Source organism: Lissotriton helveticus, chromosome 1_2 (assembly GCF_964261635.1).
Source record: "Lissotriton helveticus chromosome 1_2, aLisHel1.1, whole genome shotgun sequence".
In the NCBI taxonomy this organism is placed as follows: Eukaryota; Metazoa; Chordata; class Amphibia; order Caudata; family Salamandridae; genus Lissotriton; species Lissotriton helveticus.
Window position 1 is genome coordinate 406,844,242 of NC_136058.1, and position 17,702 is coordinate 406,861,943.

At 42.9% G+C, this 17,702-nt stretch overlaps 1 protein-coding gene across 1 annotated transcript in view; it reads right to left on the minus strand.

Moving 5' to 3' along the window:
* Positions 1–8,405: 8,405 nt before the first annotated feature.
* The window catches only part of LOC144806645 (uncharacterized), a 62,968-nt gene continuing 53,671 nt past the window's right edge, over positions 8,406–17,702 (minus strand). Inside the window, exon 4 of the mRNA XM_078672971.1 lies at positions 8,406–16,763. Within this exon, the coding sequence (XP_078529097.1) occupies positions 13,726–15,357 (1,632 nt within the window). The 5' untranslated portion in view covers positions 15,358–16,763 and the 3' untranslated portion in view covers positions 8,406–13,725. The remainder of the gene's footprint in view (positions 16,764–17,702) is intronic.

The window sequence follows — 17,702 nt, forward strand, 5'->3', positions numbered from 1 at the left end:
CCGACTTCTTCACTGTTAGTCCCGAACAGCTCCAGCGATTCCCCAGGCCCTAGGCCTACTTCCTTTCAGATTAGTGGTCCTTATACCACTATTTTAGCATATGGTTTAGGTGGCCCCTAGGGCTCATCCATAGTGTGCAACTTTTGTGTATTTAAACTGTGTTTTGTTTTAACGCATTTGCTTCTGTGCTCATAAAGAGTATAGGGGATATTTGTAGTAAATAAATATATATATATATTTTCAATATATATCTGTGTGGTGTCCTTTCATTTGGTATTCAAGGGGATTGTGTATGGTGAAACAGCTTGCTTCACATGCCTTTACAGAGTTTAGCCTAAGACTGCTTTGTCCACGCTACTAGGATAGCTGGTCTATAAGGTTGACTTACAACCAATCATCATAAGGGTTGCTTGGCATGGTACAAGGTGATCACAAGAACTAGTGAGCATCATATACCAGGCCAACTTCTCACAACTTGTATCACTTTACACATGTTCTCATCATATCTGTAAATTCAGTAATGTCTCTTCCTTTTACATAGTCAAAGTCAAATGTTAAGTGACATCACTCCCTGTAAGGTCATCAGTATGCCAATTAGTTTTCAAAAACTTGAGATGCCTTTTTTAAATATCTCAATTCTTTATTGATTTTCCATAAACAATCAACAGGTATGAAAGATCATCTATTAAGCAGAGTCCAAGATACTGTGTAAATTGGAACTTGTGAGAATGCATTGAGAACAGGAAAAACAAATAGCATAACCCTTCGAGATAGAGGTGATACGGCCCAGAAGATCCCGCAGATGATTAGGGAAGGAGGACGAGGGGGAACACGAGGGGAAGGGACATGGGAACAGGAGTGTAAAGTCAGGGAGCCAGGCCACCTGGCAGCCCCTCAAGAAGCCAACTCCCACCCCCAAAGTAATCAAGGAGCAGGCACAGAGGACGGAACCAGGCCGATTGGTGTCAGCGTATACTGCTACCGATGTAGGAAGGGTCCCCAAACTTCTGCAGTTGGTCTTTCAGCTTACACATAGGTCTTTTGTAAGTGGCCATGCTGAGCATGTCAAAGAGCCATGTACTATGAGACGGTAGTGTGGTGGATGACCAATGGCATAAAATTCCACCTTTGCCTCTACGAAGGCCGTAGTCAGCCAACTCTTACCATGGTGGGTTAGATCTGGGAATATTGACATTTTGTGAAGCAAGGTCAGACGGGTCGTTAATTGTGGTGTCACCCCTAGGTTGGTCATCAAGGTATCCCAAACTGAGCCCCAGTAGCACAAAAGTACTATACAGTCCCACAGGAAATGCAAAATGTCACAGGCCAGTGAACCACACCTTCAGCACCTCCAGGACTTGGAATCCTCTGCCATATGTGCTTTATAGACCCACTCCGGCGTTCAGTGCCAGTGGTGTAGGAACTTGAAATAACTGAATTTCAACCTTTTTGATTCAGTCCTTGGTGCAATTATATCGCACCAATCGGACTCTTAGATCTAACAATAAACAACTTCTTGAAGTCCCTAGGATTAAACAGTCACGGACGGGAGGTCGACGGTTCCCCTACAATGCGGCCAAGTTTTGGAACCAGCTTCCGGACCATATTCGTCTTGAACATAACTATCTTAGGTTCAGGAAGCAGTTGAAGACGTTTCTCTTTCCTTGAGCTGTGGTGAATGATAAGGTGTCACAAGAAGTGTTGGGATGCCCTTGGGTAGCCATGCGCAATACAAGTGCGTATTCATTCATTCATTCATTCAACCTGGCCTCTTGGAGGGAACTGCCATGGTCTTTCCAAAGTTCATGGGAGTCCTCCTCAGAGAGTGAGAGGCACAGCCTCTGCTCCAACAAACACCATAAATTGTGGATGGTGACACTCAAAAAAAGGCTGTCTGCAGCGGTGTAGCAAAGTAGGATCTGCTTCTATGGCTCCCTTCCCTTTTTGCCCGGTGTTATACTGTTTCTGACTAATCTGGCTGGGATCCTGCGAACCAGTACCCTAGCCTATGTTCTTTCTTCCCTAAATTGGCTATGGCAAGTACCTTGGTACATTCCTGTTTGGCTACTGGTGCACCCTTGTAAATCCCTAGTATATGGCTCTGAAGTACCTGGGGCATAGGTGCACCAGGGTTCCTCCCTGGGCTGAAGCATGGATTATGCCACCCATGAGTGTCCCTCTAAATCCTGACTACAGGCCTGCCATTGCAGACTGTGTGAGTTGGTGCCTGCACCTTTCAGGAGAGATGTAAGCTCCTTATATCTCTCTCCACTGCACTTAGACCCTATAAGTCACCCCTCTGGCAGGCCTTTTCAGCCCCATAGGCAGGGTGCTCGGTTTTAAGATTGAAGGTTCCCCTGCATGACGGGGACACCCATACAAACCCTGGAGTCCATTCTCCAGGCTTTGTAAGTGGAACAGCCATCCTGAAATAGAGAGACCAAGAGTCATCACGTGATGACCATCTCGAAACTGACTGGAACGAACCTTGGCATGTTTGGTATCAAACCTGTTGGAATCATACCCCAACACCATATCCGGTGTTGAAGGTATGATTCCAATCACAGGAGAGCTCTTCCGGGGAACCCTCCCTGCTCCCGGGACCGACGTTACAGAGCCTAACAGCAACCTAGGTCTGCTGCCGATGCCAAACACAATTCTGTGCTCCTGCTGCTGGGCCATGGCCGAGCAGGGGAAGGTAGGACAATAGGTTTCCTGTCACAGGGAGTTCGCTCCCCACCTGCAACAGCACCACCTGTCTGCCCGTGTCTCCCAGCTCGCTGCTGTTGCCTCGGACACGAGTTCAAGGCCCTCCTCCACCCGCAGGCTACCACCTGTGCCTCATCCCTGTTGGCCAGTGGTAGGTTGCTTTGTGTAATTGTATTGCTTGTTGTATTGTTTATTTTGTTTGCTTCATTCCCCCTGTTGCCTCTTGTGCTATTTCTGTGCCATGTGCCTTCTGCCTTCTCGCCGTTCCTCCTGTGGTTTCCCCGCCACTGCGTCCCCTGCGGCCCTGCCCCCCACTCGCTACACTTCGCCTTAGTGTATTTTGTATTGCATTTTGTTGGATTGTTAGTTGTTTTCTTTTCCATTTCTCCTTTTCCTCTTATGCCAATTCTGTGCACTTTTTGCCTTTTGTACCCTCGCCGTTCCCAGTGTTCCCGGCGCTGCGCCCCCTGCGGCCCCAACTCCCCGCTCGCTCATTCATGCACCCCCACCTCCCAGATGCTCCTCCCTCCCATGTTCCCTTCTTATGGCGGCTGCTGCACGGTGAGGAGAACGACCCTTGACCCTTTCACAGGCAGGTGGCTTCCCACGCCGCAACAGCACCACCTGTCTGCCCGTGTTTCCCAGCTCGCTGCAGCTGCCTTGGACGCAAGATCGGGCCCTCTTCCACCTACAGGCTACCACCTGTGTCCCATCCCTTGTGACCAGTGGTAGGTTGATTTGTGTAATTGTATTGCTTGTTGTATTGTTTATTTTGTTTGTTTCATTACCCCGGTTGCCTCTTGCGCTACTTCTGTGCCCAGTGCCCTTCTGCCTTCTCGCCGTTCCTCCCATGGTTTCTCTGTCGCTGCGTCCCCTCCGGCCCCGCCCCCCCACTTGCTACTCTAGCCTTAGTGTATTTTGTATTGCATTTTGGTGGATTGTTAGTTGTTTTCCTTCCCATTCCTCCTTTTCCTCTTGTGCCATTTCTGTGCCCTTTCTGCCCTTTCTGCCTTCTGTACCCTCGCCGTTCCTCCCTAGTTTTGCCGCCGCTGCGCCCCCGCTCCCCCACTCGCCCATTCGTCTCCCACCCAGCTGCTCCTCTCTTCTACCTCCCCTTCTTATGGCGTCCGCGCCTGGACCTCGCCCAGAGCCAGAACACCTGGCCCCCGCGAATGTCACGACGCCCGTCTCCGCTACTACTTCAGCTCCCTCCACGCACTCAATGCCGGACGATCATGCACCTGCTGCCTGGCTGCCCCGAAACGCACCCAAGGACCCTTCTCCTGCCAGAAATGCAGCTTCACCAGCATCCGGCCCGCCAACCCTCCTACCAGGAAAGAACCCAACTACCTTAGATGCATTCATCTCAACACTCGCAACACTAGAAAGCATGTTAAGACTCACTTACCAGCCGGGATGAGATGAAAACTGTGGATCAATAGGAAAATTAGTTAAATTAGGATTGCTATATAAGATACAGTGCCAAAGTTCATAATGCCATCTTTGATGTAATCTTTTCTAGATTTTCGGTGCAGGGCAGTAGAAAAACGAATTTGCAGGAAATCGCGCTGAGTGTGGCACTTCTTTACGATCCCTAAGGGATTCTATAAGGACAGTATCCACTTGTCCTTGCTAAAATTTACATTTAGTTACAATCAATCAGGGAAGCTAGATTCAAAGAACTTAAAGTATAAGTAAAAGAGAGGGATTCATATATTCATTAGAAGTTTCAAAACTCCACGTTCGATTTCTGAAGAACTAATAAATCATTGTGGCTTTTCTCTGCGCTTCTGGTTAACGAAACACGGCAGAGAAGACCTACAACATAAGCGGGATGCAGTTGGCAGCCCCAGCGAGTACATGCACGTTTTTACAGTGTTCAAAGACGGCCAATCAGTTGGGTGGCGGTTTAGCTGCCGCTTGCTGTATGGTACAAGTGGGATGATATGACGTATGCATCTCAGACAACCCAATGTTACAGTCCTCTTTTTCTATCACAAACTTACTTCAAATGTTTAGTTTGATTTACGCTATTCCTGTAACTGTTCAAAACGAAGAGATAGATCTTGAGAACACAATTTGTCACAAGGGGAGGCTGAGAATTAAGAAAAACAAATCTCCTGGTTTTATAGATGCCATCTTCAACGTGGATGTCACTGTCTGTGATGGTGAGACCGGGGCTGTTCAAGGAAATGCCACTGAGTGCGAGCTGCCCAGACCTTTAATAGAGAGTTCTCAACCACAATATTTTGGCAAAGAGGTCAAGTCAGGAATAAATAAGCGAGGTTTATGGCTGCCCAACTCAGTGAACTAAACACCTTGTTGGGGGTTCACAAGGATTTTTTTAAAGCACTCTGTACTTTAACAGAGCCTGTTACCAAGCACTCAAAGTGTTTACAGATAACAGACTAAAGGAATAAGGAGGTAGTGATGCCTAAGATTGTATTTTATACCAATCAAGTTACTTCCTGTGTAAACTTGCTCACCAAATGCAGCAATAGCTGGCAGAAAAGGCTTACTTTAAGGTCCAGTATCTATGTTTCTTCTAAATATTAGGGGGTTCAACACACTTTATCCAGTTTTATCAAAGAAAAAAAACATAAGAGTCATAAATAGGAAGCTTTTTTGCAGCAGGCTGCTGGGGTTCTGCACAAGGCGATTGAATTGGCTATTAGACGATTATCTCGCTCACCTTCCCATCCTTCCCTAGTGGTTTCTTGTGTTGCTCCATATGCTGGTTCCCATACTTAGCCTCAGTCCCCTCAAGTAGACTTGGTGGACATACCTCAAGCTATGCCTCAAGACCAGGCTGGGGGTATCGTCCTCCTTACACCAGTTGTTGTCACATGGGTCGGTGCCCAGTCGCTCAATTTTTAGGTCAGCCCCTGACATGACGCCAGTCAATGGGCTGGGCCCAGGAGGCACTAAAAGGAAGCGCCCCTCGGTTGGGGGCCCTTGTAAACGCAGAAAGAACATTGGATCACAGTCATCTTCAGCAGTCCACCCAGTAGTGCCTAACCTGGATGCTATTTCGTTAGACATGCTCAAAGCGGCCTTGCTGTCAGCACTTGGAACTAAATTGGACCCCATCCTACTACAACTTTCTGCACTGGAAAGCAACCTGTCTGCACTGATTGCCTCCTTGCAAGGGGACAATGCCCTTCTCTCCACAAGTATCCCTCCTGCAAGGCCTACGATCTCGACCATCATTTCCAGGCCCAGGGGTAGTGGCACAGGGGCAGGAGACAGAGCAGTGTCTATCACAAAGCAGTCTAGTCACATGGTAGGAGATACAACGCCACCTATTATGCCCAGGACTGACCCTAAAGATTGTCCAGCCAACCGGAGGTGGGCGGGGGTCACCCTGAACCCAGTTTCTTCTCAGTCTTTGAAATCTCAGGGTTTCGAAGTGGGCGGATTGTGCAGTTCTGATGATAGGTAGGAAGGCTGGAAGCCATGCCCCCAGGGACTAGAAAAACTATTCTCCTAGTTTGGGCTCTGTTCATCTCCTACCCGAGTCCACTCCGCTTGTTGTGGTGTTAGCTGGAGTACCATGCCTCAACCCCGGGACCAAGGAAGACTTTTACTAGCTGAACAATAAGGTGGTGCACTGGCTCAATTCCAACATTGCCACTAGGCTTAGGGTGGAAAACAAAATTCTCATGGTGCACCGGACACAGTGGGTTGGTAGTACCAAGAAATCCTGGCTGGGGGGCTGTATTATCATCAATTTTAACAATCCAGTCATGGTAAACCGAACCTTAAGCACGATTGCCTAGTCTAACTACAGGCGCTGGAACTCAGCAATCTTGACACTTCCGCTGGGATACTTCTACAGACTCAATTATTACCAACTACGGTCCCAGAACGAATGGCTCCAAGAGGTGGGTCATCGGGGTCATGCATAGGGGATGATAGGGGTAAGCACAGCAAATAGGTTTACTCCTCTGAGCTCATTGGAAGATTACAATTGACGATGTGTTGGTCTCTCGGACCCTGTGGCACCCGCATTCCAGGGAAATGTATCGCCCCCGGAACAGGCATCGATTGTGATTGGAGGGTGTAAATTTCTTTCTAGGAAAATCGCGGGGCTGGAGAGCGAGATTGAGAACACCAAATGGTTGGCCCTTGTTATGAGATTTGATGTGATATGCCTCCAGGAAACTTGGGCTGTAGACAATAATTATCACCTGGATGGCTATAAAACCCTCTTCATTCCAGCAACCCCATCCAGGTCAGGGAGAGCCAAGGGGGGGGATTATCACATTTGTTTTTCTAGCTGTCCTTGACATCTTCGCTGCCTCACTAAAAATCTCTCCCAATTTACATGTGATGTTGTTGTCCAGTGGATAGAGCAAGCTACTTCTGTTAAACTTTTACAACGGGGGAGTTACACACCTGGATGAGGGCTATATAACTCTGCTGGGGTTCAGGATAGCATCTTGAAAGGTCAGAGTTATCACTACATTTTTCTAACAGGGGATTTTAACTCATGTGTGGGGACATCAGGCAAAGAGAAGTGGAAGCTATGGACTGTGCACAACAAGCAGGCTTACACATGGAACATACTCCCCAGGGTATTGAGCTTAAGCTGCCTCCGGGGAAAACAGACATTACTCCCACCTTTATTGGGAGAGGGTGTGAGACCTTTATTGAATTCACCTTTGTATCTACCCCCCTTATTCACTGGTTACCGATTTGTCTGTGAAGGTGAGTGAATGTAGTGACCATAACCCCATTTGTGTCTTAACAGGCTAGACCCAAACACTCGGACATACTGAGGTGGGTGACGGGGGGCTTGTGGCCCCCTTAAAGTGGTGGAAGCGGGAAGGAGCATAACGTGGGAGTGTATTGTCCCAGAGCTACTCCACGAGTCCCTTTTAACCCAGTGTCGCAGCAAGTTTGCAACCTGTCTCGATGGACATCATGGGTGCATTTGGATCTATGTCTACTGTCATAAGGAAGTTATTACGAGCCTCGGGTGGGGGCTATACGCACCCCAAGGGTTGATCCGTGATATTTAAAAGACAAGAAGTTCAAAGCTTGTATGAGAGATAGAGCAGAATTCTATTTTAAGGAAAATGGGCGGCCTGTTGAATCAGCTTGCGTGCTATAGGGTGAATTCAAAAAACACAGTTGATGGACAGAATGTAGAACAATGTCATACATTCACCCCAGTACAAGGATCTGGGCCTAAATCCATAGTTTTTTTGCACTCCACACCACCCTGGGTTAGACACTGGCTATATGCAAATCAGCTCTGACCCTGTGCCTCATGGGAACAGTCTAGTCGGTACTACCAAGCCATGTCTTGTGTTTTGATTAACTTGTACATATTATATTTGTCAATCTGTAACTTGGAAAATGTTTTATCATTTTATGTATGATTTTTATGGTTCTCTTTTATTAAACCGAATAAAGTTTGTTGATAATAATCACTAGGGGATTCATTTTCAGGGTAGCATGGTATCCCTCACAATAACTCCAGGAGTCACAGTCCACACAATGTACATGCTTTGTTCCCCCTACTTCTAACCTTACATATACTCCCAATCACCTGCCCAAACCTCTCCCTGCTGATGCCAATGTGGTCCTCCGTCATCCAGCAGACCATATTTTTGGCCCCTTTAAAAGTTCCCATACAATAAAAATGCTGCAGTTGTAAATACATATAAACAACCATTTGTTGTGTTTGAAACATTTTATTGAATAATAAAACCTAATAAACATAAGCTGATTATTAAAAAACAAAACATCAGTTGCTACAACATTTGCAAATATATTTAACAAAACATTAAAGCTGGATTTCAGAAATTCTGTCTTTAAGTATTGTGTAAGAGTTACGTGTGATGGTTTTTATTTGATCTGAAGCAACACTAACACTAAATAGGTACATGCACAGGTTATTATTCAACTAACATTATTATCAAACTTAATTTGGAGGAAATTGAGAAAACTTGCCTCATGTACCAAGGGTTTTCTTGTTAAAAAAATCCACTGGTTCAGTATTTCACCGAGTTTGCAAATGCTAAACCCCTTTTAGAAATGTACTAAGCCCATTTAACAATTCAGAATTCGGAAGGGGAATGTTAATAGTTTACCTTCTTAATATTAAATACATCCTTAAGGTATGTATTGAGCTTTGAAACCATATGTGGGCTGAAAAACAGTAACAGGAGGTAGTAACCCAAGGGTACATTTGTAAATCTGAAAGTAAAATGGGGTGCATTAAAAAATTCCATTATTTAAAAGCAATCACAGACACAGTAGTGTGCTGACTCTACAAGCAACCACTTTTTACTAAATGGATTATTAGTACATGAACCTCAGTATTTCCTATATTGCTGAAATTTAGTCTCTAATATGTTTGTAATGTTGTGTAAATATGTGTTTCTGTTATTTCAATATTGTCATGAAATGTACCTATTCTTTTTGTCAAACATATTGAAATATCTTTATCACAATTTTTGGGGCATTCTAAAAAGTGTTTTATTTTCTAACTTGAAGCTTCCTAAGAAAAATACTGACACCAGTTCCTGGTTTCTCCTAGATCATTTAGCTATCTCACTAAACAAGCACAATATTGATTTGAGAGCGGTGGTTATTGTAGTCATACGCAATGGGGTTAGTTTAGAAAAGACCAATATAGAACTTCCTTTATATTTAGAAATAATACTTGCAAAATTTATGTTCAATAATTTCAGATAATTTACTGATAAATATATCAGATAAAGATCCCCTAATTTCTTATACCTTGTGGTATCACAAATCTGCTAGAATTAACAGACTTCTCTTCTAGATAAATCCAGGTATCAGAAGTTATTAAATGCGATTATCAACTTTCCGTTATTTTAACACACTTTCTCAGTGCACAGAGTATTTTCCCTACATAGATCATAACATTTCATGCAATGGTCTGTGCTTGAACGTACAATGAAGAGGTAAAAATGTATTTCTACCACAAACAAGAAACCCTTGGGTCTATGAGGATTACTGTTGCAAATGAAGAGCTAGCTTAGATGAAATATCCCTTTAAAGGGAAGATTTCCCTCACCCACCATAGTTGGCATGCTTCCTTATTGGGCATCTCCTTGCACCGTGATACAACCCCCTCACTGAGAGGAAGGAGTTCAGGCATATTTTGTTATAGAGAAAGGTATAACTAAATACCACAATAATGAGCTCAGGGTAGTGGGGGCAGCAGAGTGAAAGTTAAAACTGGCTAAGTGTTTAGCCATGCAGATCAAGTAACAATGTGAAATAATTTCTATTAAAAAAAAGAAGACTATAAACTAAGCTAGACTTTATAACTGGTTAATCAAACGTTTCTGGAGGTTTAGTATATATAAACAACTCCTTCTTTCTATGGTGTGTCATAAAAATGATGCTCTAAATTTTGGTAAGAGTACACAATGTCAAAAAATTCAATACTGCTTTTATATCAATTTACTTTTGAAAGCTTGAAGTGAAAGACAATTCTAAGTGGCATTTGGTTATGAGTAGGCGCTAATGACTATTTCCGGATGACAATGTAGTTAGCATTTTTTGTATAAGATGTGTTAAAAGTATGGGTAGGGAAAATGACTATTTTGGCCAAATGCTGCCCTTTCTATATGCATGCCAGTTTTAATTTGTAAATAGAATCACAATTTTTTATGTGGTAAACTGTAATGTTAGATGAATCTATTTTACTCTTCTGATAAGCAAGGGATGACGATGAACCGTTTTTTTGCCCCTGGTTTTAAATGGATTAAGGTTGGAACAGACGAGGTGTTGGTTGACTTTGCCTCAGAAAATGGTTGTTTCCCGCATGCTGCTTTCATGCGACTTACATCCCTTCAGTGGAAGAGGCGGCTGCATGCCTGCATATATGGCCAGATCAGTACTTGGCTGTTTCGGTTCTACAGTGGGGCTAGAATAGAAGCTGTTAAGGGCTTCCCATTGGTGCAGCAAGTACAGTGGCACCAGCCCCCAGATGCCTTAAAGGCCCACTGATCCCTGATAACTGCTGTTTGTCACAGTTCAAACAGAAGCCTGAGGGGCCCACAAAACAATGATTATTGCTGTTTTCCACAGTCCAAACAGAGGGCAGGGGTCACATTTCCTTTCTTGCCTTGGGGCCCAGGGCACACTGGCTAGGCCACTTGTTAAGGATGCAGCAGGGAAAAGGTGGCGAGACAGGTGGATTATTTAAACAGCTCGAAGATGACTTCATGTCTTGGGTATTAAAGTATTCATTGCAATTAAAGACTGAAGCAGGAATAGATCTCATAATATAGGAAGGCCTATGTACAAATGCAGCTCGATTAACGGCTGCCTTTTTACTTCTCACCTCTCCTAATTTACAGTTTTATTTTAGATGCAGACTTAAATTGTGACCTATGAATATGTTTATCTATCTTTAGGTTCCAAATGACCCATTTTTTCCATATGCAAGTATCAGACAGGTCGGGAAAGCCTAATGGCTTTGAACTTGATAAAGCCACATTAATCACTGGTCTTGAAATACAAATGGCAGCATTAGGCACGTAGAGGTGTAATCTACGTAATCCCATTATGTTCAGGGTACGGGAGGGTGTTGAGGGCATAAAGCACTTTGACAAAAACATTGCTGCCACCGTAGAAATTCAATCTTCCTTGTCCTACCCTAGTATACAAGTAGTACCACATTCTTTGTAAACCTGAATTAAAACACAAAATAATACTGTATTTAAAGGCCCAGTTCAGAATTACATGGAAGGTGCACTATCCCAGACTACACAACAATGCAGTCTTTAGTGTGTGCTATCATCCCACACAGGGGGAGTACACCAGATTATGCTGGAAAAAGCATGCGGTGCCCCAACGTAGGTACAGTTGTGAAGCACCAGTCTGCTTACAAAGTAAAGTGTCTGGGAGCTATTAAACGAGGTGGCCAGTTTCCCCTGCAGGTAGTTGGGGTCTGTCACCATCCTGTCAGGTGGGGGTATACAATCAGTGCGCCTTCTGACTGCTTGTTTGCGCTTTCACCCGTGTCAGTAATACAGTGCAGTCGCAAGACAAAAGGTTTTCCCACATTTGAACGTGGCCATGCCCAATACAAAGGAAAACATGCCCGCTTAGAATCTCTCCTACGTGATCCACACTACATAAAGGGCTATGGAAGTGTCTGCAGCCTCTTATGCAGAACAAAAGCCAAAATGCCTATGGGACGCAGAAAGAGGGTGCACTCTGATGCTTCATTATGTACGAGGACCTTTGGCGTTCGTCTGTACTAAGCTAGTGACAGAGTTAGTGGAGTGTTTATTGCCCTCTATGTCACTCTACTTCTAAGCACCTAATACAGCTTGTACAGTGGTTACTGTCATCTGTTCACCTACATTATGCTTAATAAAAATAGTGCACAATTTCGGCGTTTGTGTCTGCCTACAACGTGGACCTGATACAAATAGCAGTAGCTACAAGTTGGATGGTACAATTCAACAAGAGTCTAGGATACTCCAGCACAGATGACTTTGCATCAACATTACCGGGCATCAGTCTTGATGGCAAGCCAACTTTGTATACATTATTATCAGAGACTATACTTGCCTCTTGGATACAACTTTACAACAGAATTTTATGAATTTTCGTACAGTTGTATTTATATAATAAAACAACCTACCCACCATAATTGATCTATCTATTCATCTTTTTGGGTTCTGGAGTGGCATGCTACTCGCCGAAAAGCACTTCAACACTTCATATGGGGTGGAAAGCGCTATATAAATGCAAAACCCTCCCTCTTCTATCCCTCCACTCTCTTTTTCAACCCAACTAACAGACCAACATGTCCAGCTCTCAAATACATTTTATATTTCCCTACACTAATTCACCACTAATCATTTTTGGAATGAGGAGTTGCGTGCTCCTCGCCGAAAAAGCGCTTCAAATTGACCCTAACGCACTCCGCTGCTCGCAGAACTCTGCGTTGAGCGGTTGAGTTTTTTTGACATTTTGCGAAGTTCTTCATTGCGGAACACCGCCTAGGCCTAATCTTACCATGAAAATCTAGATTTCAGTCATATGTAAAGAAACAAGTGTAAGTAGAAACCTTTTGGGTGGAGAAAATTGAAGACATTAATATTGTGAATTTTTTGTTAATTAGTTGATGTTTGCAAGTACGAACACTTCTCTGTGTCAAGTAAAGACCTTGAGAGTTTTGTAACTTTCAGATACTCAAATTGTGGATTTTGTTGCAATTTTTTCAAGGCCTGAAATTTCTTTGGAGGTTGCATGCGGGCAGCCTAAGTTATCCTGCAAGAGTTTCTTGATGAATTCTATTGCAACTACAATATGTGCTCTCTCATGTAAAGTCAGGTTGTTAGAAGCTTTTCTGCAACTCAAGATACGCCTTACTTTTCACCTGGTGTGGGTGCATTTCTCATGTTAAGTGAGATCTCCTTTCTGAGTATAACGTTTCTGGCTTTCCCCTCCTGTATAAGGCTTTAGTCCAGTGTGAATTCCCTCATGTGAAATGACATTGTATTCGTGAATAAACCTTATCTGACATTCAGAACACACATAAGGCTTTTTTCTCCCTTGTGAGTTTGCTCCTGACAAGTGAGAAGTAATTTGTGACCAAAACTTTGCTTGCATTTCGAGCACTCATGAGGTTTTTCCCGAGTGTGGGATCTCTCATGAAGCATAACACTGTCTTTCAGATTCAAGCTTTTATGGCATAAGGATTTTCTCGAGTGTGGAGTTTCTCATGGAGAGATAGTGCTTTTCTCTGCAGCTTTTCCGGAATTCAGAGCACTCATAAGGTTTTTCATCAGTATGGAGTTGATTATGGTTAGTGAGGCTGTGCCTATCAAATAGGAATTTCTGGCATTCAGAGCATTGGTGATGTTTTTCCCCTGTGTGCGTCTGCTCATGTAGAGTGAGATTGCATTTTAAATTGATGCTTTTCTGGCACTTGGAGCACTGAAGTATTTTTGATGGTGTGTTTTCTTATGGTGCATGTAACCATCACTACCTCTGAATCTTTTCTGACATTTAGAGCACTGATAATGTTTTTCCCCCAATGTGGATTCTCACATGTTCAGTGAGATGAGATTTACTGCTGAAACATTTTAGGCATTCGGAGCACTGATAAGGCTTTTCTCCAGTGTGGATTATTATATGGCAAGTGAGACTGCCTTTTTCACTGAAACATTTGTGGCATTCAATGCACTGATAAGGTTTTTCCCCAGTGTGGGTTCTTGTATGCCGAGTGAATATTCTTTTTTCACTGAAACATTTCTGACATTCAATGCACTGATAAGGTTTTTCCCCAGTGTGGGTTCTTGCATGTGTAGTGAGTATTCTTTTTTCACTGAAAGATTTCTGGCATTCAGAGCACTGATAAGGTTTTTCCCCAGTGTGGATTCTTATGTGCCGTGTGAGAAATCTTTTTTCATTGAAACATTTCTGGCATTCAGAGCACTGATAAGGTTTTTCCCCAGTGTGGGTTCTTGTATGCCGTGTGAGACTACTTTTTATACTGAAACATTTCTGGCATTCAGAGCACTGATAAGGATGTTCCAGAGAATGGGTTATTGAATGTTTAGAAAGACTTTGTTGGTTGCAAAACCTTTCCTGGCTTTCAGAGCACTGATAAGGTTTTCCCCCAGTGTGGGTCTGTATATGCTGAGTGAGACTGAATTTGTTTTTGAAACATTTCTGGCATTCAGAGCACTGATAAGGTTTTTCCCCAGTGTGGAATCTCACATGTGCAGTTAGAAGTGATTTACGGATGAAATGTTTTGGGCATTCAGAGCACTGATATGGGTTTTCCCCAGTGTGGATTCTGATGTTCTCTGTGAGTCTACTTTTTAAACTGAAACATTTCTGGCATTCAGAGCACTGATAAGGGTTTTCTCCAGTGTGGATTCTGATGTGCCGTGTGAGACTACTTTTTAAACTGAAACATTTCTGGCATTCAGAGCACGTATAAGGTTTTTCCCCAGTGTGGTTCATTGCATGTAGAGAAAGACTTTGTTTTTTACAAAACCTTTTCTGCCATTCAGAGCACTGATAAGGTTTTTCCCCAGTGTGGATTCTTGTATGTTCATTGAGTCTTATTTTTACCCTGAAACATTTCTGGCATTCAGAGCACTGAAAAGGTTTCTCCCCAGTGTGGGTTCTTATATGAAGAGTGAGACTGTTTTTGTCAATAAAACATTTCTGGCATTCCGAGCACTGATAAGGTTTCTCTCCAGTGTGAGTTCTTCTATGCCGAGTGAGATGGGTTTTGGCATTGAAACATTTCTGGCAATCTGTGCACTGATAAGTTTTTTCCCCAGTGTGGGTTAATACATGTTGAAAAATACATTGTTTTTTACGAAACCTTTTTTGGCATTCAGAGCACTGATAAGGTTTTTCCCCAGTGTGGGTTAATACATGTTGAGAAAGACTTTGTTTGTAACAAAACCTTTTCTGGCATTCAGAGCACTGATAAGGTTTTTCCCCAGTGTGGGTCCTTATATGTACAGTAAGGTCTCTTTTTTCACTGAAATATTTCTGGCATTCAGAGCACTGATAAGGTTTTTCCCCATGGTAGATTCTCATATGCTCATTGAGATGAGATTTACGGCTGTAACTTTTGTGGCACACTGAGCACTGAGAGTGGTTTTTCCCAGTGTGCATTCTCTCAAATTCAGTGAGATGAGAATTATGGCCGAATCTTTTTTGGCACAGGTAACTTTTTTCCCCAACTTGGGTTACTTTGCTTTGATTGAGGCGAGTTTTAACACTGAATTTGTTCTCACAGCCCGTGCTTTTATAAGGTTTATTCCTAGAGTTAATATCTCTACATTTAGTTTTCTCTTGCTTATATGCCACGGTAAGAGTCAACCCGATTTTAGAGTCGGGCTTGTTTAGATAATGTTCAGCATTTATCTTTAAAAGAAATTGTGTGTAATCTTCTTAACACTTAAATTGAGCAAAATATGTCTGGATGCAGCCCTGTAACACCTGTCGAAATGTTTCTAGCAAATAACAGTCTTTTGGTTATAACCTCTCCGGCAGCAACTTATTTTGTGACTGAAGTTTTTCTCAAATCTATTTGTATGGGTTCTTAACAATGCAGTGATAAGGTGTTAGTCTGATATTTAATGATTAAACTGAGAAGTACCTTTTTGCACTGGCGTAATGGCAGTAACTGAGAACATTAGAACATGCACAGTAATATTGTGTCTCACCAGTCGCAGAACATCAGTTCCTTTTACCCTTTCTATGTTTGGTGGAAGGCTAAGGATTGTAGTTCTGAAGACGAGGATTTATTTACATTAGCTATAGCGCAATGGTGCTCATTTAATCCATTTTTATATTTAACAGTTTTACATATCACTCCTGCACAACAGATAATGTTGAGGCGATTTACATAGAATTACAGAACAGTACACAATAAAAAGGAAACAATCTGAGATGGTCATGAACACAATAAAGTGGTGAATTTTTAAGGTTTTCGCCAGAGTGAGCAGAGTGGGTCGAGGTGTTATATCCCGAGGCAGATAGTCTCAAACTTGCGTAACTGGTTAAAAACGGTTGTTGAATAAAGGTGATTTTCCAATCTTTTGGTTGTTAGCGTGTCAGCTTCGGAGTCTTCTTTCAGTGTCTTTTCTTTGATGGTTTGCAGAAGAAACCTTTTGTTATACCTTTCTTTTATGCAGTGTGTGCGTCCACTCTGGAATTACATGATGCTTTAGATCATGCGTGTTTTAGATGAACGTTATTCTGTCATGCTGAGGCAATTTGTCTTTCTGATAATATTTCAGATGAGGATGTTGTGATTGGTCTTTCTGGCATTATTTCTGATGCTGTGTGGACAGATATGACTTTGCTCTGGGTTAATGAAATGCAAAATTAGAGACTTCACTTACAGGTATAGTACCTTCCTCAGCTCCCACTTCCTCGGCACACCTAGATTTTAGAAATTGTTCAAACTTAGAAAGCTGGATGTCCATCAATTTTTCGATATAAACCTTCTTATGGCACTTACATTCAGTTGGCTGGTGCTAAATCTTGCTTTCTTCGTCCATAATTTCAATCCCCTATAGTATTAAAATTAAATAGTTAATACATGTAAATCTACCCAAAAATAATTTACAAGCCATATCAATGCAGAATTGCAGAATTTTGAAAATGTTGAGCTGTTCTTCAGACAGAGCAGAGTGTAGAATGGTAGCATGAGAGTACTTGGATCTAGGAGTGAGGATTTGTAGAATTTCCAACATTTTATTAAGCTCAGAAAGGATACATGTACCCTATGGACTTGTAACATAGAATCCCAAAAGCAGACATTAAAGTCATATGGACTGGCACCAAACAGATATTTAAAATAGAATACTATTAATTAATTTTAATGTAGATTTCTAGGATGGGAATTTCCCCTCCACGGACAACAGGCACTTCCCCTGCCCTGAGTTACCACCTACTTGTATCTGGTATCCTGACTTTTGAGCTCTGGCCTCTGCCGCAAGCAAATCTATTGTGTGTTGCGGGGACTATGCATAGACCCATCCCTCAACTATGGTCCAGAGTATGAATCAAGGGCAATGAAATTAAGGAGTACTTTCATGTGTGCATTTTATTCCACCTGATTATCAGTTGTTAGGCTTTTCTGCACCTGGATTTACCGGACAGAAAAATTAGACTGAAAAGACCCACAAGACTCTCGGTGCAGCAGAAGCAGCCAAGACGTATGCTGTTTTTTTTACTAACTGGGGGAAACACACAATTCTTCCCTCTGTTAGAAAATGCTTTCCTCTTCCCTACCCTGCTTCACCCATCTCCCCCCAACCAACCACATGAATATATCTACCACCTGCATAAAACAAGTGGTAAATAAAAGCAGAAAAATACTATGAAATAGTGAAGGGCATGTGGTTTGACAGGCAGAAGAATCTGTTCCTCGTGGCAACTCCCCAGTCCATGGCGTCAAACTTGTAACTGCACGTTACTGGGGTAAATCTACCACAAAACAATTACAT